Source organism: Schistocerca nitens, chromosome 9, assembly GCF_023898315.1.
Source record: "Schistocerca nitens isolate TAMUIC-IGC-003100 chromosome 9, iqSchNite1.1, whole genome shotgun sequence".
Classification (NCBI taxonomy): Eukaryota; Metazoa; Arthropoda; class Insecta; order Orthoptera; family Acrididae; genus Schistocerca; species Schistocerca nitens.
In genome coordinates, this window is record NC_064622.1 from 142,385,392 (window position 1) to 142,410,608 (window position 25,217).

Sequence of the window (25,217 nt, forward strand, 5' to 3'; positions counted from 1 at the left end):
AACGTTACACTTCCTGCAGGTTTATGAGCACTGTTTATTGAGTTCTTTCCCAGAGAAGAAACAATTTTTTTAACAGAACATAAGTTTCGTCTGTCATGTAACTGATGTATTTGAAGCATCTGTGTACAAATCAATTATATCATATGTCTGTCACGTTTCGTTTGGGAACCAGAACCCTTCATGGTGTTAGGGGTGAATGCAACATGCTGTACGTAATACTTGACGGTGTGCAGATGGATGTTCAGGTGGCGAAATGTTGATAAATGAGGTGTTCAAATGTGTGTCCACGTTCCTGAATGCACAACGCAATGCTCCTTCTGAAGGATCTACAGGCGAGATTTAATGTCACCGAGGTCAAGGAGCGACTTGCTTTGTTGATGCGACGTTTTAGATCATCTGGGGTTGTGGGCTTAGTGGCAAAAACACGATTCTTTACGCATCCCCACAAAAAGAAACCCACTAGTGGTAAATTGGGTGACCGTGAGGACCATTCGGGAGGTCCACGACGCCCCAACCACCTTCCAGGGGAGCTGTTGTTCAGTTCTTGCACTACGTCACGTCCAGTATGGGCTGGGTGACCACCGTGCTGCGCCCACATATGGCCTCTAATGCGTAGACGGATATTTTCAAGGGGATCGTCTTGACTGTCGCTCGATATATCATAGTTTTCAGTGCACCTGCGAAGTACTGTCAACCGATGACTTCATCCTAATGGATTCTACGCCATATATTAATGAATCATCTACATTGACGATCAGCAGGACGAACCCAAAGACCGAAAAAAAATATCGACGCACAACGAAGGAAGTATCCGAATGGTACGGAAATCGACAGATGTGATTTACATGTACAGACAAACAAATTATTACAATTTCAGAAAAAATTGGATGATTTATTCAAGAAAAAGCGCTTCACGAAGGTGAGCAAGTCAATAACGCGATGGTCTTCCTTTGGCCCTTATACAAGACATTCGGCATGACATTGATTGATACAGTTGCTGGATGTCCTTATGAAGGATGTGGTGCAAAATGTTATCCATTTGGCGCGTTAGATCGTCAAAATCCTAAAATGGTTGGAGCGCCCCGTCCATAATGCTCCAAATGTTCTCAATTTGGGAGAAATTAGGCGACCTTCTTGGTCACACCAGGGATAGGCAAGCTCGAAGACAAGTAGTAGAATTTCTCGCAATATGCCGGAGGGCATTATCTTGCGGAAATGTAACACAAGATGGCTTGCCATGAAGGCAAAATAACAGGGCGTAGCACACCGTCGATGCACCGCTGTGTTGCAGGGTAGGCGCGGATGACTACCAAAGGGATCAAGGTACGGAAAGAAATGGCACACTAGAACATCACTCCTGGTAGTCGGGCTCTATGGATGGCGACAACCAGGCTGATTTGTGACCGCTGTCCGGAGCGTTTCCAGACACGCAACATTCTCTCCTCGCCATTTGATGAACGGAATGGGTTACAACACCTCAATGTTAATTTTACACCTATGCCGCAGCAACGTTAAAACAGTTAATAGAACTCTATAGCACATTTTAAAATCGTGTGTGCAATCTGTGTAACCAATCAGTGAATTGTCATACATAGTATTACATTCGAAAACCCTAATATGTGCGTCGACTTTACTACACAATAAGTCGAACATATTGTTTTATGAACGACGTCAATCAATATCCGAAGACAGATGTTTTCTACTACCTGTTATTTACAAAGAAATAATTACACATCCGGTAATACGGCAGTCGGACATAAAAATGAACAGTAATTGTATCAGAGAGCTGAACATTATTTACATCGACTAGAATAAGGCACGTCAATAAAACTAACGAATTTCTTGTCGATATTCCACTTTACATCATTATGACAAGTGCGTCTCTGGTAACTGCCAGCTGAGCGATAGGTCAGAACATAATCATAATATTTACTTGTCTATAAGCATTGAACATTTCAGTAGTCTTTAACAGAAGTTTAATATCTGCTAAACAGTTCTTTGGTTTCTACGTTAACCGTAGGTCTTTCCAAGAAATAATGATAAAGATGGTTTTCAGGTAGTTGGACGGCAAGAAACGGACCTTAGCTCGTAAAAGAGTGTAATGGCGTTCAAGTCTACGTTGCAGCTGATAGATGCTTCACTTTTCTTCGTATCATTGTCCTAGAACTAAGGGATAGAAACGTATCTATAACAAATGCACGTCTATAAATCAGTTTATACAGTCAGTCTTCAATTTACCATCATACACTACTGACCATTAAAATTGCTGCACCAAGAAGAAATAAAGATGATAAACGGGGTATTCATTGGACAAATATATTGTACTAGAGCTGACATGTGATCGCATTTTCACGCAATTTGGGTACATAGATCCTGAGAAATCTGTATCCAGAACAACCACCACTGCCGTAATAACGGCCTTGATACACCTGGGCATTGAGTCAAACAGAGCTTGGATGGCGTTTACAGACAGGTACAGTTGCCCTTGCAGCATCAACATGATACCACAGTTCATGAATAGTAGTGACTGGCGTATTGTGACGATCCAGTTCCTCGGCCACAGTTGACCAGACATTTTCAATTGGTGAGAGATCTGGAGAATGCGCTGGCCAGAGCAGGAGTCGAACATTTTCTGTATCCAGAAAGGCCCGTACATGACCTGCAACATGCGGTCGTGCATTATCCTGCTGAAATGTAGGGTTTCTCAGGGATCGAATGAAGGGTAGAGCCATGGGTCGTAACATATCTGAAATGTAACGTCCACTTTTGAAAAGTGCCGTCAATGCGAACAAGAGGTGACCGAGACGTGTAACCAATGGCAACCCATACCATCACGCCGCGTCAGACGCCAGTATGGCGATGACGAATACACGTTTCCAATGAGCGTTCACCGCGATGTCGCCAAACACGCATGCGACCATCACGATGGTGTAAACAGAACCTGGTTTCATCCGAAAATTGACGTTTTGCCATTCGTGCACCCAGGTTCGTCGCTGAGTACACCATCGCAGGAGCTCCTGTCTGTGATGTAGCATCAAGGGTAATCGCAGCCATGGTCTCCGAGCTGATAGTGCATGCTGCTGTAAACGTCGTCGACTGTTCGTGCAGATGATTGTTGTCTTGCAAACGTCCCCATCTGTTGACTCAGGGATCGAGACATGGCTGCATGATCCGTTACAGCCATGCGAATAAGATGCCTGTCATCTCGACTGCTAGTGATACGAGGCCATTGGGATCCAGCAGGGCGTTCCGTATTACCCTCCTGAACCCACCGATTCCATATTCTGCTAGCAGTCATTGGATCTCGACCAACGCAAGCAGCAATGTCGCGATACGATAAACCGCAATCGCGATAGGCTACAATCTGACCATTATCAAAGTTGGAAACGTAATGGTACGCATTTCTCCTCCTTACACGAGGCATCACAACAACGTTTCACCAGGCAACGCCGGTCAACTGCTGTTTCTGTATGAGAAATCGGTTGAAAACTTTCCTCATGTCAGCGCGTTGTAGGTATCGCCACCGGCGCCAACCTTGTGTGAATGCACTGAAAAGCTAATTATTTGAATATCACAGCATTGTCTTCCTGTCGGTTAAATTTCGCGTCTGTAGCACGTCATATTCGTGGTGTAGCAATTTTAATTTCCATTATTGTAATTGTGTCTCGAGACTTTATTACAGTCTCATAACTATGCGAAGAATGGCCACGTAAGTAGTGAATCATTTGTAACGACATGTCCACAGATGAGAGAGGCATCATCATGGGGGAGTTCGGCTTCATCACGGCGGACGGAGTCTACCACGTGACTGTGTACGCCACGGACGAGAACGGGGACTTCAAGATCATCAGCATGAAGAACATACGCCTCGGACCGCGTAAGTACGATAAAGTGCAATACCTACAGAATATGAACAAGCCGACTGAAACACATTCAAGGAAACAACACTGTGTTTTTCGTGGCGGAGTTACCATCGTTTCTTTCTTTGCCCCATCAACTTTTGGGAAAACTCTATCGTAAGTCATTCTAAACAAAGATTAGATGTAAACAAAGATTGAGACCTAATATCATCGGAGGCACGTAAGACAGGAGTCATTCCGGTTACTTCCAAATAGGTGCACAGGAACGTAATGTCGGCTGAAACAGATGAACAAAATTTTAATTCGAACGTAAACTAATAACAATGATTGCCGGACGAGGATTGGAAGTTATGTGATTTACCTCCAAAAAATCCGTTAAGAGTAGTACCAAACTACTGCTGTGGCAAAAAAGAAGTGTGGGAGGGCGTCTAACAAATTTACTCCCTTGAAACCACAACATTGAATGTCGTGAATGCTGTGTATTACACAAACATTCGTAATCTTCTTGTGCCCAGTAATAAAGACAGCTTGTATACCTCTTCGCGAGGCACAGTTTCTATGTTGTTGTCCTCTTAACTGAGTAATGTGTACGTCGGAGACAGCTTATGTGAGTCGACTCGTCTTGGAAGTTGCTGGAGAAGTAATGACCAATGGGTTCAACATTTTCGTTTATGAATGGGCAAAAGTAAATTTATTAAATAACTGGTTTCTCCTAAAAAGCCATTTTTTATTACAAAAATTTTTATATGCCACAGTTGAACTGTTTGCCTGCATCGTCAATTTCAGGTGCGCCTACAAAGAATGAAATAGGAGTGAAACAAGAGTACGAAAAATAGGAATAAACCTTGGTGACTGGTGTTAAAGCAGTACCAACAATTACCCCTACAAACAAAACACACAATTATGTTGAACCCGTTAACACAAAATCTTTAACCGTATAATCGTGTGATTAATGGTTAGTTATGTTTTGTATTATTTCTAACACCTTTTTTACGACACGATTACACGAGCATTTTACATTTCCGTAAACATTTTCGACTAGGCAGTGCCCATCACAAGATTAAATAAAGGCGCATGTTGTAAGCGGTTTTCGTGTTCTTAATGGAAACCTCTTGCAGCATGTTTCTGTTGGCTGAATGTGAACACCAGTCGGTCAAAACCGGTTATAGAAATGTGAAATGCTCATGAGATTATGTTGTAAAAAGCATTACAAAATAACAGTATCTGAGTCATTTCCTTGATTTCGAACTTAGTATCTAATTTTTTTTCGATCAGGTTTTTACAGTATATATATCTTCTGCATGACGAGGCAACTTTTCGTTTGTTTTAAGATCCAATGAAATGAAAATCCGGATCTAGTAAAGACGCTGGCCCCTGCCAGCTCTACAGACACTTCGCTTTTTCAAAGAAGTGGGGAAATTAAATTACGGTGAGCAGTATTTGCAATACGCATTTCAATAACGCTAAAACAATGAACTGTTAACCTTCTTAAGAACGTTTTCTTGATGACGTCATTGAATCGAGGAAATACTTGATGAGGGATGACATGATCACGATGAAGATTGCAGCGATAAAATTCGTAGAAAATAAAATATTTTTTGACCGAAAACGTCTTTATTTAGTTTAATTACTAGTTTCGATTATTACGATCACCATCAGATTCTTCTACAAAAGAAATATTTTGTACAAATATATGAGTAAGAACATTGGGTTTTTTCTTTGTTGTTATTTTATCCCCCTCGACCCATATGAGCGAGATGGGGGCCGCCAGAGGTATAATATCCTGCTCTTCTGCGAAAATATTTACAGTGAAAATAAAGAGATGACAAGATTTAAGGATACAGTACTAAAAACATTTTTGAAATTTATAAGAAGATGACTGAATGACGCAAGTTACATTAAATACGACGTTGTTCTTCTTCGTTTGTTAAAAATTAAAATCGTAAAACTAACAAGTAAAGATGAATGAGAAAGTAAATGAATACTCAATAAGGACAGCGACGCATATTAGACAGGAGTACAGCTCATTCACTAAAGAGTGGTGGGCAAATCTCGGCCAGTGTGGTCTGTTCGCGGATATCGTCCTTAGTACCATGGTTTTCTGCTCCCAACCGAAGCTTTTAGAGATAGCCTGTATCTTGGGGATTAGAAATTTGCTTCCACCCGCTGACAAATCCTGTAGCCCCTCGCGATTCTTATCGACAGCGACATGCACCTCCAACAAGCTTTCGACCACAACATTCCTGCTTTGATACAGACTGAAGTGAGTTCCTCTCTTCACATCAGAGCTGCAATTACGCACATCGTAAGTTATTCTCAGGCTTTCTAGGCGATTTGCACTGATGAATTCTTCTCGGGAATTCAACTGAGTAAAATCTTCGTTTTGGAGCGTAGTTTCGACACGTTCCCTTCTTGCCATCTTCTGGCGAAGTATCTCGGTCTTTCTGAACGCTGCTATTCATCCTTTGATCGTAGTATCTTTAATCTTCCGGAATCGTACCAAGTGAAAGGAAGTCAAGCGCCTGAAGCTGAGAGTCCCTGGTGATTGGGAAAGAGGTGAAGTTCCGCATTAAGTCATGAGGTCGGTAGTCATCCATACGTTTTGCTGGCGCTCTGATACCGGAACGTTCGTGGTGGGTTTTAGGTATGACGTCGTAAAAAGCGGATTTGAGAAGGAAGCCTGTAATCACTAGATGTTCATAAATTCATTTATATCACCTCCTTGATTATCTACTGTCTGACAAAAGAACTGAATTACTCAGAAAAGTAAAATGGTGAATGGCTTTTCAACCCATGATGCACAAATTTTAACATTAAAAGGTTTTTGTACTCAAACGAATGTCACATACAATTACAAACTATGTAGGAAAGTTAACCCAACAGCAATAGAGAGTTTTTTAAACCTCATCAAAGAACAAGAGTGGCAGGATGTTTATTGTGCCGAAAACATAGATGATAAAAATAATGCCTTCCTTAACACATTTCCCATGCTCATTGAGAGTTGCTTTCCATTAGAACGTTCTAAACGGGGTACCAGCAGTAAAAGGCAGCCTGGATGACTGACTAGTGGGATAAGGATATCGTGTAGAACAAAGAGGGAATTATATCAGAATGTTAGAAGTAGTCACAATAAAGTTACAGTAGCCCATTACAAACAGTGCTGAAAGGTGCTTAAAAATGTTATTAGGAAGGCAAAGAGTATGTGGTGCGTAAGTAGAATACCTAATTAACAGGATAAAATTAAACCGTATGGTTGGTTGTGAAGGAAGTGTCTGGTCAGCAGCGCAAGGTCGACAATATGAAGTCAGTTCGTAGTAAAAGTATTTCTGTTATTGATGAATCAGATATACGTACAGAATTTAACAACCATTTTCTGAGCATTCCTGGTGAATTAAATAAAAATTTATTTTCTACAGGGAATCATTTAACTCTCTTGGCAAATGCCTTTCCGAGATTGGTATCTGAAATACTCCTCTCTGATACAGACAAAGGGGAGAATCAGTCAACAACTAAGTCACAGAAGACTAAGGACTCTCATGGATACTATGGAGTACCTACCAGAATACTGAAGTACTGTACTGCACATGTTAGACATGTATTTAACCATATTTGTAATTTTTCCTTTAGGACTGGTCAGTTTCCTGATTCCTGAACGATTAAAGTTCTCGGTAGTGAAGCCGCTTTACAAAAAAGCAGAAAGGGATAATGCAGACAATTTTAGGCCTATTTCTATGCCATCAGTGTTTGCTAACGTTATTAAAAAGGCTTTGTATGTAAGGATAATTGATCATTTTATATCGCACAGTTTGCTATCAAATGTAGATTTCGGCTTTAGAAGTCGTTTAACAACTAAACATGCTATATTCTCTTTCCTGTGTGAGATACTTGATGGGTTAAACAAAAGGTTTCGAACGCTAGGCATATTTTTTGAATTAACTGATAACTAAGGCATTTGACTGTGTTGATCGCGAAACATTGCTCCAGAAATTGGTCCATTACAGAATACGGGGAGTAGCTCACAGTTGGTTCACCTTTTACTTTACCAATAGACAGCAAAAGGTCAATATTCACAGTGTTGAGAATGGCTGTGAAGTTGGGTATGAGTGGGGTACAGTCAGATGGGGGGGGGGGGGGGGTACCTCAGGGACCAGTGTTGGGGCCACTCTTGTTCCTTATTTATATAACAGATATGCCCTCTAGTATCTTGGGTAACTCTAAAATATTTCTGTTTGCTGATGACACAAGCTTGGTAGTAAAGGATGTTGTGTGCAACATAGGCTCAGTTTCAAATAGTGCAGTTCATGACATATGTTCAGGGCTTGTAGAAAATAAACTAAGGCCAAATCACAGTAAGACTCAGTTTTTGCAGTTTCTAACATATATTTCAACAAAACCTGACGTTTTAATTCTACAGAATGGGCGTATGATCACTGAAAAAAAAATGGCTCTGAGCACTATGGGAATAACTTCTGAGGTCATCAGTACCCTAGAATTGAGAACTACTTAAACCTAACTAACCTAAGGACATTTCACACATCCATTCCCGAGGCAGGATTCGAACCTGCAACCTTAGCGGTCGCGCGGTTCCAGACTGTAGCGCCTAGAACCACTCGGCCACACCGGCCGGCGCTGATGATGGCTCCACAATGGTTTTGGCTGTATTTACATGGAATTGACTGGGTCCTCTGGTCCAACTGAACCGATCATTGACTGGAAATGGTTATTTGCAGCTATTCATGGACTTCATGTTGCCAAACAACGACAGAATTTTTATGGATGACCGTGCGCCATTTCACTAAGCCACAGTTGCTAACCCGTGGTTTGTAGAACGTTCTGGACAATTTGAGGGAATGAACTGACCACCCAGATCGTCCTATATGAATCGCATCGAACGTGAGACCAGTTAGTGAGAAAACTCCAACACCGACAACACTTTCGCATTTATGGACGGCTCAGTATTTCTGCAGGATACTTCCGACGACTTGTTGAGTCGATATCAGGTCGAGCTGCTGCACTACGCTGGGCGAAAGAAGGTCAGCCACGATATTATAGGGTATCCGATGACCGTTGTCATTTCAGCGTATATTAATCAACGGTACGTCTCGCAACTGCTCCTTGTCGGTCGAAGACGAATATTTTTCGAACTGTAAGGTGAGCATGGAAAGATGTGTGACAGTGTGCCGCTGTGCTGTGTGTCGCCAGCTCTGGACCAGATGCGGACGGCGCCGCGCACCAGCACGACAACGCGCCCTGTGACGCAGCCGCCGGCGCCGGCTGCAGCGGCGCGCACCTCGACGGCCCCCGCAGCCCCCGGCTCCACCAGGACGGCCGTCAGACTCGACGGCGTCAACGGTTGCAGCGGCTGCCTCATCCCCACCACCACGGCTGCCACCCCTCCGGCCATCGGCTCTGAGCTGCAGCCTCCGTTCGTTGGAGGTCAGGTCCAAACATCTAATGTAACTTAATCATAGCCTCACTGTGTACCGATTACACAGGAATGTAAACTCATGCTCGTAAATTAAGGATAATTGCAGAATGTGGTGCCACACCACGTGGAACTACACAAAACTGGCGCTAATAGCATAGACACATAGGGAACACAAACGACATAGATCTGTAAGTCCACGGTATTGGTGATAAGTTGAGAAAACATATGTGCCACAAAACGCCACTGTTTCCTGCGCATATACGCCAACATCAGTACGGGATATGATCACCATGCACGCATTCATAGGCCGCATATCGGCTTGACAAGCTCTGGATCAGGTGGTCGAGCAGCTGCTGGGGTACAGCCTCCCATTCCTGCACCAGTGCCTTTCAGCGATACGTCGACCGAGAACATCGCAGACATGCTCGATGGGGTTTAGGTCTGGAGAATAGGCAGGCCACTCCATTCGCCTGATATCTTCTGTTTCAAGGTAACCCTCAACGATGGCAGCTCGATGGGGCCGTGCGTTATCGTCCATCGGGAGGAAGGTGGGACCCACTGCACCCCTGAAAAGGCGGACATATTGGTGCAAAATGACGTCCCGATACACCTGACTTGTTACAGTTCCTCTGCCAAAGACATGCAGGGGTGTACATGCACCAATCATAATCCCACCCCACACCATCAAACCACGACCTACATACAGATCCCTTTCAAGGACATTAAGGGGTTCGTATCTGGTTCCTGGTTCACGCCAGATGAAAACCCGGCGAGAATCACTGTTCAGATTACACCTGAACTCGTCCGTGAACTTAACCTGGGACCACTGTTCCAATGACCATGTGCTGTGTTCTTGACACCAGGCTTTACGGGCTCTCCTGTGACCAAGGATCAGTGGAATGCAGCTTGCAGACCTCTGGGCGAATAAACCATGTCTGTTAAGTCGTCTGTAGAATGTGTGTCTGCAGACAACTGTTCCAGTGGCTGCGGTAAGGTCCCGAGCAATGCTACCTGCAGTACTCCGTGGCTGTCTGCGAGCACTGATGGTGAGATATCGGTCTTCTTGTGGTGTTGTACACTGTGGACGTACCGTACTTTAGCGCCTGGACACGTTTCCTGTCTGCTGGAATCGTTGCCATAATCTTGAGATCACACGTTGTGGCACACGGAGGGCCCGTGGTACGACCTGCTGTGTTTGACCAGCCTCCAGTCGCCCTAGTATTCTCCCTCTCATAACGTCATCACTATGTGCTCTTTGAGCCATTTTCAGCGCACAGTCACTATTAGCACGTCTGAAAACGTCTGTACGCTTACTCGCTGCACCGTACTCTGACATGCACCAACACACCTCTGCGTATGTGGACTGCTGCCAGCGCCACCGTGCGACGACCGCAAGTCAAATGCACGGCATGGCCATACCCTGAGGTGATTGAAACCGGCAACCAGAGCGTTGTTTCACCATGTATCAGCATTATCCTTAATTTATGAGAATGAGTGTAGTTGGTAACTCTGTTCATTAGTGTATTCGCCCACAGAGCATTTACAGCACGATGAACTATCTGTAGAATAAGTTTTGTATGGTACTATCTACATAGATTAAAATGCTGTTTCCCACGTATCTCCAAGCAAATCCATGCCTTCCATTCGCGCCCCCCCCCCCCCCCCCCTGAAACTGATTTCATTATCGCGTTCAAATTCATTTCGCTTCATAGAATAATACAAATAGCTGTAGAATTTTAACACTAATACTGTAATCGGAAACTATTATTTTTCTCTCTCTTTGCTTCTACATCTACATCACTATTCCACAATTTATCACTTCTCCCTATTTTCGCATTCGGAGGAGAATGTTGGAGACTGAAATTTAGTGACAAGATCTCGCCGTAACGAAAAACGCCATTGTTTTAATGATCACCTCAACTCGCGTATCATTTCGCGATATTACAAACGAACTGGGTCTTCGGACTTTTTCGGTGTCCCCTGTTAATTCAGTCTGTTACGGATCACATACAGCACAGAAACACTCTAGCGGAGGACGGACAAGACATAGCGTAAGCGTTCTCCTTAGCAGACGTGTTGAAATTTGTAAGTGATCTGCCAATAAAGTACAGGGTGGTCGGAAATCCCCGTTACAGAATTCTAGCACTTGTAGAGGGGACTGAATACATTGTATTTTGAATAGAAACCGATGTTCGCAAACGTCATCCAAAGAGACTACAGAGCGTCAGAGTTAAAGGTGCGGGCGTCTGTAAATGTACGTATATACGGGGTGATTCGGTAATGATGTTACAGACTTTCTAGGATGATGGAGAAGGATAAACGTATTAATTTGAAGTAAGGATCTCTGTACCGGAAACGAACGAGTCGAAAGTCATAAACGAAAACCGTTATGATACCTGTGACAGTTGAATACATGTACCGGTTGTTGTGTTGCGAAGAGTGTAGGCTAGGTAACTTTCAGAGGTGGTAGTGTGGACAAAAACCAGAAAATACGTCCAGTAAACGTGGGGTCTAAAGTGCGTACCTTAACAGCTATGAACACTTTATCAATAGAGGAGATGTGTTTTACAATAGCGAAGATGAACAAGTGCTCATGGCTCCTCAGGTATGCAATTTAGAGCCGACGTTTACTGGCCGTTTTTTCTTGTTTTTGTCCACACTACCACCACTGAAAGTTACCAGGCCTACACTCTTCGCAACACAAGAACCGATACATGTATTCAACTGTCAGAGATATCATAACGGTTTTCGTTTATAATTTTCTACTCGTTCGTTTCCGGTACGGGGCTCCTTAATTCGAGTTAATAAATTTATCGTTCTCCATCATCCTAGAAAGTCTGAAACATCATCACGGAATCTCCCCGTATACATGTACATTTACAGACACCCATGCCTATAGCTTTGGCGCTCTGTAGTCTCGTTCGATGTTTCGGACATCGGATCCTATTCAAAATACTATGTGCTTACTCCCCTCTACAAGTGCTGTAATTCAGTAACGGGAATTTCCGACCACCCTGTATAGTCTTTGATTTGCCCTCCCCAAAACATTATACAGAGTGTCTTTTCCAACAGTAGTGAGATGCGTATTCTCTGGCGTTCAGGCAGATCCTTTTTGCAACGTGTAGCTGGCTGGGGTCAGACCAAACAAATACTGCTCATCACATCTTTCATGCGATGCCAGTTGTCGTCGGAAAGCGTCGGTTTGGTTCCTATTACGAATAAAATAAATTTTAGAGGAAAATTTTATGTGACCATTCGCTAGAGCGGCCCCATATGAGTCCCGTGCGTTACTCGTTTCATCGATATGAATGAACAGGAACAGTAAATGAGCAGTACTCTAGAAGCGACTGAGCAGCGCTGCTGTGTGGCTATAGCAGTCAGCGCGGGCCCTTGTGGTGCCGTCGCCTCTAGACAACTGGTGATTCCTCGTGTTTTACTGTTCGTGTTAATGCACATTGATAAAGCGAATATCACACCAGACTAATTTTGGTCCGTTCTATCGCACAGGCATGTAAAATTCTGCTTTAAAAACAATTTTATTCGTGATGGGGAACAAACCGACGCTTTCCGTTGACACTGGACGTCGCATAGTTGACTCTTGGGACAACGCCAGCTACACTTTGCGAATACGATACTGCAGTTGTACACCGAAAAACCAGAGAATATGTGCCTCACGACACTTGACAGAGACACCCTGTCTGTATGATCGTTCCAGTTTAAGTTATTCGTAATTCTAACTCCTAGGTATTTAGTTGAATTCACAGCCTTTAGATATATGTGATTCATTGTGTAACCGAAATTTGACAGATTCCTTTAAGTACTCATGTCGATGACCTTACAGTTCTTCATTTTTAGGGTCAAATGGTTCAAATGGCTCTGAGCACTATGGTACTTAACACCAGAGATCATCAGTCCCCTACAACTTAACTTAGAACTACTTAAACATAACTAACCTAAGGACATCACACACATCCATGCCCGAGGCAGGATTCGAACCTGCGACCGTAGCGGTCGCGTGGTTCCAAACTGAAGCGTCTAGAACCGCTCCGCCACGGCGGCCGGCTAGTCATCGATATACCATACTCTCCTGTCACGTGGGAGTAGCTAAGTTATAACGAATCCCACATTTGTACAGAATGCTACCTACACACGAACTTTATTTTCTTGTAACAGGTCCCCCATCCGCTGGAGCACCTGGAAGGCCTAGTCCCGCATCCGTTGGAACAGTTGGACAACCTGGAGGCGTCGGCGGTGGTTTCAGCACTGGAGATAGAACTGCCGGCGGCTTCGGTGGTGGCCAAGGCGGAGGAGCCGGAGGCGGCGTCCGAGATCGCATTGGGGGTGGAATCGCAGATCGTACTGGTGGGAGCTTCGGAGGTGGGGCTCCAGGAAGTGCTGTAGGCGGTGTCGTCGGCATCACTAGGGCTCCGGTGGCAGGTGGCAGTGCCGGTAGCCTTGGGGGCGGTGCTGGAGGTGTTGGGAGTGTCGACAGAGGAGGCGGTGGGAGCGGCTTCGGAGGGCAGCGCCCTGGCCTGCCAGGGCAGCCAACTGTCGGCACAGCAGCTCAGCCCGGCAGACCTTCGCAACCAGTGGGGCAGCAGCCGGCGTTCGGAGCGCGACCCTTCACCGTCCCAGCACAGACGCCCTCGGGAGTTGGCGGCGCTCCTGGCCAGCAGGCGACAGGCCCAGCTTCCGCTCGGCCAGGGCAGCAGACCGCTGGTGCCCCATTTGGAACCGCCGGTGCCCCATTTGGAGGTGAGGCGTCGCCTCCGGGCACTCGGCAGCAAGGCAGCGAGCGCCCGACCGCGTTCGGTGGGCGGCCATCCTCCGGCCCTGGAGCTGCCGGTGGTGGCGTCCCAGCCTCGAGTGGCGGACTGGGTGTTCCGCCTGGAGAGCCCGTCAGGGACGGACTCCCGCCGGGAGTCTCCATGCAGGACGTTATGGATGCCCTGCTCTACAGGTACGTAACTCCCACCACAGCAAACAGCCTAACATCTACATCTTTATCTACATGGTTACTCTGCAATTCACACTTCAGTTTCCTTTAATGTAGTCTATGGTCACAATCTTTTTTGTTTAACAGATTATCGGTGTCGGTCTTTAATGGCCATAATCAGATCTGCAGCAAAAATGGGTAAAATATAAATACACTCGCAAACTGTATACAGCTTAAGAACAATACATAGAGCATATTGAAAAGTAGTACTGACAAAATTTACATTTGTGCGCTTTAAATATGAAGAGGCATACCTGTTTCATAAAAACAAAGTCCTAATGTACTGCAGCCATGGTGGCATCGTCAAATGTTAAATGCGGAATCAGCACCAGCATCGTCGAATACATATAAATCACATCACATGCACCAGTCATCTTGTCAGTAAAACTACTGTTTAAAACAAGCTGCCGTACAGTAGCCACAAGATGTTTGTGTTGTATGTTGACCAGATGTCGCTAATGTCGACATACAATAGTTTTCAATAATTAATTGAAACAGCGAACATAAAAGGGGGATACAATAGTTAAAGCCTGCAATAAGCTTATAAAGTATAAAAGGTTTTACAGTAATAAAAAGCAATAAAAAGAAGAACACGACAAAAGTAATATTGTTAAAAAGACTAAGAGTTAAAAAATAGTGGTTGACATATGCTCTAGTGCAGGGCTTAACAACTGGCCGGTTTTGAGCGCGAGTACTCGCGTCTGCTCAGGGACGTGCTCGCGAGCAGCTGCAAGTTCGAGGAGTACGTGGGAGGGGAGAGAGGGGAAATGCGCGCGCACGTTTGAATAGGGCTGCAGCGTGCCTATTGAACTCGCGCCGACTGTGTAACGTTTGAAGTACTGCGAACAGCTCTTAACAGTCACTTCGCTGGTTAAGAATCATGTGAAGTCGCCGTTGTGTAACCCCAACCATGCTTTCGCAGTTCAACCCCCATTGGGAGGAATTGTATCTGTTTACTGAAAAAGATGGTGTTGCAAAATGTTTAGTATGTCACAAAACGCTGAATTCTTTTACGAAATTTAATTTGCAGCGACATTATATGTCGTACCACGCGAAAGACTACGGACGTGGAAAATGTGATTGACCAGATCGTGCACAGGAAGTTATTAAACTTAAAAGGAAGCTATCCGAAGAAGATCTGGACGACGAAGAAAAATCAACTGAGGCAGCTCTCAGAGTGGGTTACAAAATTGCTTTGCTTTTAGCAAAATCCCTGCGCCCCTTAACTGATGGCGATTTAATAAAAGAATGTTTGGTAGTTGCAGCGGAACATTTGTGTCCATCTCAAGTTGTATAGTTTCGGATTGTGCCATTATCTAACATGACCATTATGCGTCGCATACAGGACATGGCAGACGACGTCCAGAGCCAGCTTGCAAATATCTGTTAAGATTTTATGGCGTATTCTCTAGCTCTGGACGAAAGTGTTGATATCACTGGAACAGCGCAGCTTGCCATATTTATTAGAGGTGTTAACAGAGATCTTCAGGTGAGGGAGGAGCTCCTCGATGTAGTAGCCATGAAGAACACTACAACCGGAGGTGATATTTTAAGTAGTGTTGAAGAAAGTGTTGAAAATATAGGGTTGTCGTGGAATTCTTTAGTTTCAGTGTCTACAGATGGTAGAGGCGTACACTAAGCTAATAAAATTATGTGGCACGTGTACATTCTCCTTTATTTGTTTCATTTGTCGCAGTAATAATTCGTGAGTGATATCCCTGCACGTGGCCGCGGATTTACATTGACTGGCGGCAGCTTTTGTGTACCCCACGTGACTCTCCCCACTCTCCGCTCTGGTCTGGTAGTGGGGGTAGCGTGCTCGCGCTGCTCCGTGCTCGCGCCTTGCTGCTCACAGCTTGCTCCGCGAGCACGTATGTTGTGAAGCCCTGCTCTAGTGTCAATATTATCTATGTGGTCTTTCAAATTTAAGTTGCTCATAATTGTAATTCGTAGGTACTTAGTCGAATTGACAGCCCTTAGATTTGTGCGATTTATCGTATACCCAAAATTTATGAGATTTCTTTTAGTACCCATGTGGATGACCTCGCACTTTTCTTTGTTTAGAGCCAACTGCCACTTTTCGCACCACACAGAAATTCTCTCTAGATCATTTCATAATTGGAATTGATCGTCTGATGACTTTACTAGACAGTAAATTACAGCGTCATCTGCAAACAATCTAAGGCAGCTGCTCAGATTATCACCTAGGTCATTTATGTAAATCAGAAACAGCAGAGGGCCTATGACAATATCTTGCGGACGCCAGATACCATTTCTGTTCTACTCAATGATTTACTGTCTGTCACTACGAACTGTGACCTCTCTGAGAGGAAATCACGAATCCAGTCACACAACTGAGACGATACTCCATATGCACGAAATCTGATTAATAGTCGGTTGTGGGGAACGATATCAAAAGCCTTCTGGAAATCTAGGAACGCGGAATCGATCCGAAATCTTTTGTCTACAGCACTCATTACTTTATGGGAATAAAGAGCCAGCTGTGTTCCACAAGAACGATATTTTCTGAAAAAAATGGCTCTGAGCAGTATGGGACTTAACTACTGAGGTCATCAGTCCCCTAGAACTTAGAACTACTTAAACCTAACTAACCTAAGGACATCACACACATCCATGCCCGAGGCAGCATTCGAACCTGCGACCGTAGCGGTCACGCGGTTCCAAACTGAAGCGCTTAGAACCGCACGGCCACACCGGCCGGCGATATTTTCTGAATCCGTGTTGGCTATGTATCAATAAATCATTTACTTCAAGGCCGTTCATAATGTTAGAGTACAGTATATGTTCCAAAATCCTTCTGCAAATTAAGGTCAGTGATATGGGTTTGTAATTCAATGGGTAACTCCTATTTCCTTTCTTGATTATTGGTGTGACCTGTGCAACTTTTCAGTCTTTAGTAACAGACCTTTCGTCAAGTGAGCGGTTGTATACGATTGCTAAGAAAGGCGCTATTGTGTCTGCATACTCGAAAGGAACCTGATTGGTATACTATTTGGACCGGAAGACTTGCCTTTCTTAAGTGATTTTAGTTGTTTCCTAACACCTAAGATATCTACTTTTATGTCACTCATGCTGACAGCTGTTCTGCTTTCGTATTCTGGAATATTTATTTCATCTGTTTTGTGAAGGAATTACGGAAAACTGTATTTAGTAACTCCGCTTTAGTGGCACCATCATCGGTAACATTTCCATCACTGTCACATAAGATGGGCAGGTCATGTGGCAAGAATGGAGGAGACTTAAGTCATAAAGATGAGTCTCTTTGGTAATCCAGGAGGACAGAGAGGGCGAGGTCGACCTCAAGCAAGATGGCTGGATGGAGTTTTATTCATTTATTTTATTTATTTATTGGCAAATTATAGACATGTTACTTGATGTTCTAAAACAGGTCGTACATCTTACAATTTTCGTTTTTTATCTTTTTACAGTTTTCTTTTCTTTTGTTTTATCCACTACATTTACAAAGAATGATAATTTTCAAAATAACAATAATTTAATGGATGGAGTGGAAGAAGACCTACGAAATCTCAGATGCGGTAACTGGAGGAGCATGTGACCGCGATGGATGGCGAAGGATCGTTGTGAAGGCCAAGGTTCACCCTGAACTGTAGCGCCACATAAGAAGAATACTGTGTGAATATTTTGGTAAATGTGCGAGGCCAAGATCGACATAATTTATTGCACAATATTTATAACCAGGAAGCGTCAGTTAGAATTCTGCCTTTGTACCAGCATGTCGGTGGTCGATGACGTCGCACTAGTATATATTGCGATTGCAGTCGCTACGTGCTGCAAAACGAAACAGGACAGGAAGCGGCAATGTGCGAAAAACTAGCTTGACAGGCGTTTTACACGTGTTAACATGCTAAGAGAACTTTCAGCAGAGCCAGATGTAAGCTGGAATTTTTAAGGGTAAACGAGGAATCTTCCAACTGTTTGGTGGAACGCTTTACACCTAATGTTCACAGAAATGATACTGTTAATATACTCTTCGGAGTCCACTTTCCACAGTGCTGAGACAAATCTACAATGCTGAAAAGAGTATGGTAGTTCGGTAAGTAGTACAGTAGTACAGTACCTCTGCAGTAAATAGTTCAATATTCTGAAACGAACACATAAGCACTTGCAGTATAATTCTCCTGCATTTTTGTAGAATGTTTCTTCACCTAATTACCAAATAAGCATTAAATATGTAATCAAACAACCCTCCTACCCTGAATGCACTTCAGCAAGTGATATATTTCAACTGTCTTTCATGATGAATTCATATTCATTTGGTGGTGGTGTATCAGTTGTTTACACGTCCACAAATCAAGACGTTTCTGCAGAAACTATCGGCTGTTGCACAATATCACCCTGACGCTTGGGTTTGCTGTCTGATTTATTAGCCATTTTAGCGAATGACGCGCGGGCTGTCAACCGCGTTTTACTTTTTATCTGCCGAAGCAGTATGGCGAAGGCCATTTAACTTTTAGTTTTGGACCTCCATTTCTGCATGGCTTTATAGCCCATTTCCCACGTGCCTGTTTTTAGCTGTCTCCTATTCTGTCCATTGGGACTGACGTATAGTCGTTTACCTCCTCTTTGTGTTCGTGTGCTATAATTTTGACTTGGGCGCGTATGATACCATTTGTTTTTTGCGCCCCAAAGCAAAACAAAATAAACAAACCCTGACACGGTACAATACATTGCGCAATATAGTAAGAGAGCGTCAGTATTTTTAAATATATACAATCTCCTTCAATATATTCCGCAAATCATCAATACAGCTCTCACACAGTCAGTATTATTGCGCAATACTTACTATTGTGCAATAAAGATGGAGTGTGTCAGAGCCCCTTTAAGCTTTCACGTTGTATATCATAAGCCAAAAGTTATTCTGTGAACGGCCGAGGGAGACCTGCTAAGTCTTCAGAGGAACAAGAACAAGAAAGATAAACCTCCAATAGTTAGTAGTGCTATGTAGTCCATCTGCACGAGAAAGCTCCTGTGATATATATATATATATATATATATATATATATATATATATATATATATATATATATATACACTCCTGGAAATTGAAATAAGAACACCGTGAATTCATTGTCCCAGGAAGGGGAAACTTTATTGACACATTCCTGGGGCCAGATACATCACATGATCACACTGACAGAACCACAGGCACATAGACACAGGCAACAGAGCATGCACAATGTCGGCACTAGTACAGTGTATATCCACCTTTCGCAGCAATGCAGGCTGCTATTCTCCCATGGAGACGATCGTAGAGATGCTGGATGTAGTCCTGTGGAACGGCTTGCCATGCCATTTCCACCTGGCGCCTCAGTTGGACCAGCGTTCGTGCTGGACGTGCAGACCGCGTGAGACGACGCTTCATCCAGTCCCAAACATGCTCAATGGGGGACAGATCCGGAGATCTTGCTGGCCAGGGTAGTTGACGTACACCTCCTAGAGCACGTTGGGTGGCACGGGACACATGCGGACGTGCATTGTCCTGTTGGAACAGCAAGTTCCCTTGCCGGGCTCTCTGGCTCTGAGCACTATGGGACTCAACTGCTGTGGTTATCAGTCCCCTAGAACTTAGAACTACTTAAACCTAACTAACCTAAGGACATCACACACATCCATGCCCGAGGCAGGATTCGAACCTGCGACCGTAGCAGTCCCACGGTTCCGGACTGCGCGCCTAGAACCGCGAGACCACCGCGGCCGGCATCCCTTGCCGGTCTAGGAATGGTAGAACGATGGGTTCGATGACGGTTTGGATGTACCGTGCACTATTCAGTGTCCCCTCGACGATCACCAGTGGTGTACGGCCAGTGTAGGAGATCGCTCCCCACACCATGATGTCGGGTGTTGGCCCTGTGTGCCTCGGTCGTATGCAGTCCTGATTGTGGCGCTCACCTGCACGGCGCCAAACAAGCATACGACCATCATTGGCACCAAGGCAGAAGCGACTCTCATCGCTGAAGACGACACGTCTCCATTCGTCCCTCCATTCACGCCTGTCGCGACACCACTGGAGCCGGCCGGAGTGGCCGAGCGGTTCTAGGCGCTACAGTCTGGAACCGCGCGACCGCTACGGTCGCAGGTTCGAATCCTGCCTCGGGCATGGATGTGTGTGATGTCCTTAGGTTAGTTAGGTTTAAGTAGTTCTAAGTTCTAGGGGACTGATGACCACAGATGTTAAGTCCCATAGTGCTCAGAGCCATTTGAACCATTTTGACACCACTGGAGGCGGGCTGCACGATGTTGGGGCGTGAGCGGAAGACGGCCTAACGGTGTGCGGGACCGTAGCCCAGCTTCATGGAGACGGTTGCGAATGGTCCTCGCCGATACCCCAGGAGCAACAGTGTCCCTAATTTGCTGGGAAGTGGCGGTGCGGTCCCCTACGGCACTGCGTAGGATCCTACGGTCTTGGCGTGCATCCGTGCGTCGCTGCGGTCCGGTCCCAGGTCGACGGGCACGTGCACCTTCCGCCGACCACTGGCGACAACATCGATGTACTGTGGAGACCTCACGCTCCATGTGTTGAGCAATTCGGCGGTACGTCCAACCGGCCTCCCGCATGCCCACTATACGCCCTCGCTCAAAGTCCGTCAACTGCACATACGGTTCACGTCCACGCTGTCGCGGTATGCTACCAGTGTTAAAGACTGCGATGGAGCTCCGTATGCCACGGCAAACTGGCTGACACTGACGGCGACGGTGCACAAATGCTGCGCAGTTAGCGCCATTCGACGGCCAACACCGCGGTTCCTGGTGTGTCCGCTGTACCGTGCGTGTGATCATTGCTTGTACAGCCCTCTCGCAGTGTCCGGAGCAAGTATGGTGGGTCTGACACACCGGTGTAAATGTGTTCTTTTTTCCATTTCCAGGAGTGTATATATATATATAAGAAACGTGATGAGCTCTCTCTGAACACTGCATGCTATATGAACTCCTTCGAAAACAGTTACCAATGACATCAACTGACGCAGGATTTTGGATAGTACTATTACCGCCGGCCGCGGTGGTCTAGCGGTTCTAGGCGCTCAGTCCGGAACCGCGCGACTGCTACGGTCGCAGTTTCGAATCCTGCCTCGGGCATGGATGTGTGTGATGTCCTTAGGTTAGTTAGGTTTAAGTGGTTCTAAGTTCTAGGGCACTGATGGCCACAGCAGTTAAGTCCCATAGTGCTCAGAGCCATTTTTACTATTACCCAAGCTCATTTTAAAATGAGTCAAGTCTCGGTTCTTGCTAGAACATTCGTATATTGTACTTACTAAACAACACACATCTTTTTCATTGTTTCACGAACTTTGTTTCTGTACGACCTAGGTTTTGGGTTATAAGCCAATTTCATAGTAAACAACTGGTGCCATAGACAGGAACCAAGGAAAGACAAACACATCAAGTTCTTAATTTATCGTATCTTTACTTAAACTACGAAACTTATTTCTATTGACAGTTTGGACACAGTTAACAACATATTTTACAAAACTCAGTAGGACAGCATTTACAATAACTATACACTAAAGTAGACTTATATGCTCAGTAATGGAAATCGCTGTCATTATCTGCACTACATTTTTCATATAATATGCATTGTGTTGCCACTGCTACCAGATATTCCATATCAGCGACCTCAGTAGTCATTGGACGTCATGAGAGAGCAGAATGGGGCGCTCCACGGAACTCACAGACTTCGAACGTGGTCAGGTGATTGGGTGTCACCTGTGTCATACGTCTGTACGCGAGATTTCCACACGCCTGAACATCCCTAGGTCCACTGTTTCCAATGTGATAGTGAAGTGGAAACGTGAAGGCAGACGTACAGTACTCGTACAAAAGCGTGCAGGCCGACCTCGTCTGTTGACTGACAGAGACCGCCGACAGTGTAAGAGGGTCGTAATGTGTAATAGGCAGACATATATCCAGACTATCACACAGGAATTCCAGACTGCATCAGGATCCACTGCAAGTACTATGGCAGTTAGGTGGGAGGTGAGAAAACTTGGATTTCACGGTCGAGCGGCTGCTCATAAGCCACACATCACGCCGGTAAATGCCAAAAGACGCCTCGCTTGGCGCAAGAAGTATAAAGATTGGACGAATGAACAGTGGAAAAACGTTGTGTGGAGTGACGAATCACGGTACACAATGTGGCGATCCGATGGCAGAGTGTGGGTATGGCGAATGCCCGGCGAACGTCATCTGCCAGAGCGTGTAGTGCCAACAGTAAAATTCGGAGGCGGTGTGTTATTGTGTGGCCGTGTTTTTCATAAAGTGGGCTTGCAACCCTTCTTGTTGCATGGGGCACTATCACAGCACAGGCTTGCATTTATGTTTTAAGTACCTTCTTGCTTCCCACTGTTGAAGAGCAATTCCGGGATTGCAATGGCATCTTTCAACACGATCGAGCACCTGTTTATTGGTTCAAATGGTTCAAATGGCTCTGAGCACTATGTGACTTAACGTCTGAGGTCATCAGTCCCCTAGAACTTAGATCTACTTAAACCTAACTAACCTTAGGACATCACACACATCCATGCTCGAGCATGATTCGAACCTGCGACCGTAGCGGTCCTGAGGTTCCAGACTGTAGCGCCTAGAACCGCTCGGCCACTCCGGCGGGCACCTGTTCATAATGCACGGCCTGTGGTGGAGGGCGGAGTGGTTACACGATAATGACTTCCCTGAAATGGACTGGCCTACACAGAGTCCTGACCTGAATCCTATAGAACACCTCTTGGATGTTTTGTAACGCCGAATTCGTGCCAGGCCTCACCGACCGACATAGATATCTCTCCTCAGTGCAGCACTCCGTTCAGAATGGGCTGCCATTTCCCATGAAACCTCTCAGCATCTAATTGAACGTATGCCTGCGAGAGTGGAAGCTGTCATCATGGCTAAGGGTGGGCCAACACCATAGTGAATTCCTGCATTACTGATGAGGGTCCCACGAATTTGTAAGTCATTGTCAGCCATGTGTTCGGATACTTTCGATTACACAGTGTATTTACGAATGAATGCACAAACGTTATCTCCTATGTGGATGTTGTAACATGGTCTAAAAGGAGTGAATAACTGAAATGCGTTTGTTTATTCGATACTAAATGTTAGGATGCAAACATTTGTTTCTGAATTTCTGACATTTCTAGCTGAGTAAGCTTTGCACCCTTTCCCTCTGTGTGTATTACTTCTACATCTGTAACATATTTGTGGTTTTCGTTTACATAATGTTCGGCAAAGGACAAATTTGGCTTCTTTAACCTCACATTCTAAGGTCTTCTCTGAACGTAGCTCAATTTCTTCTTCTAGTCTGTCCAGTATAGCAGGACTAACACTTCCAGTAGATGATCTTAGAAACACTACTTTTCATAATGAATTATTGTTTATCTTCTGAACTGAAGAAATATCTACCCACTATTTGCGGGACACAGGAAAACACGGAGCAACCGTATTCGATACGGAACAATGGATCTCAAGCTCTTCCCTTTGTAGAAGTATGAAGTCGAAAGAATCTGCGTGAGATTACTGGAAGAATTATTAGTCCCTGGAAAACAATGTTACATTGCTCCTTATATTGCTAAGTTAATGATCACAATTCAACGTTATCAGTCAAATATACTCTTGAAATAAAAGTCCTCCTTTAAAATAAAGTAGAATACGTTTTCTGTTAGCCTACGGTAAAAATATTACGCATTTTAGTCCCTGGCTAACTTTTAAAAATTGCGGTCGAAATTAACAATAAGTTCATTCGAGTAAGGTGGTCTGGCGCAACAAGTATCATTACCCATGTATGGTACTTACACAACGTAAAGACTGCGCTTAACAGAGTTTAACTCAAATCTTTCGTCGACTCCCTGTCTCCAGACCCACTGCCATGCTCCAGCGACCAGGCACTTCTTTCCCTATCCGTTCGAGTTACTGCGTGGCGGCGCGGTGTTTTAATAAAATATTTTTCAAAAATAGCAATGCAACGTTTATCCCCCACTCGCAGTTTAATCCTGTCGCTCACAAACATTTTTCCATTTCGTCTAGCCTTATTACTTCGTAGGATGGAATAAAGAAGGTGTACGGACGGTCGATATAAGCGGACCGTCATAACATAGTCCCATCATGTTACTTTTAGGCTAAGAAAGAAGTAAGGACTGCTTCCAGGGATCTCTTTATCAACTCGCCTGATGGTAACTGAGTTTTCTGTTTGGATATTTTACATATCTGCTACGATGATCTGATCATTCAGCCGAAAAAATTCATTCATGACGAATTCAATAGTAACCATGTCCTGTTTTTGATGTTGCTGAGCAACAGTCATATAATAGTTTTTAAATGAACACACCAACATCTGACTGTATTGTTGTTTATCTAATTACGACCTAGCTTGCTGGCCTTTTATGCCATTTTCAAGTGACGGAGTTTATGTCATTAAACGTATACTGCAGGACATCAAGCTCAAAATTGGCCATAAATTAAGAAAAGTATTTCATGGGGAGCGAATATTTTTCTTAATTTATGGCCAATTTTGTGCTTGATCTCTTGCAATATATATTAATCATACGTATAAACTTAATAACTTGAACATGGCATAAAAGGTCGAAACCTGGGTCGTAATTAAGCAAAAATACAGTCAAATGGAGGTGTGTTCATTTTTTTAAAAAAGTCCTGTTTCATCTGTGTCTGTGAAATATAAATTATTCGATCAGAAAATCTCACTATTCAGCGACACATCAGTTAGTGTTTTTTTTTCTATTGAAACCGGTTTATGAATCTGTTGCCTATTATCGGCTGGTAAGTTTCGTTGTTGGTTTGCCTCACACCATCGGAGGAAGACTATTCAATGTATACAAAAAATGTTTGTGAATAATGCTAAAGTTCAATGCTTCATTTTCGGACCAACTCTTCCGCTTTTGGAAACCTT

The 25,217-nt window shown here is 44.4% G+C and overlaps 1 protein-coding gene across 1 annotated transcript in view; it reads left to right on the top strand.

Moving 5' to 3' along the window:
• The window catches only part of LOC126204060 (protein lethal(3)malignant blood neoplasm 1), a 145,951-nt gene that overhangs the window by 104,947 nt on the left and 15,787 nt on the right, over nt 1-25,217 (top strand). Inside the window, exons 3-5 of the mRNA XM_049938483.1 lie at nt 3,746-3,877; nt 9,063-9,296; nt 13,462-14,248. Of these exons, the coding sequence (XP_049794440.1) occupies nt 3,746-3,877; nt 9,063-9,296; nt 13,462-14,248 (1,153 nt within the window). The remainder of the gene's footprint in view (nt 1-3,745; nt 3,878-9,062; nt 9,297-13,461; nt 14,249-25,217) is intronic.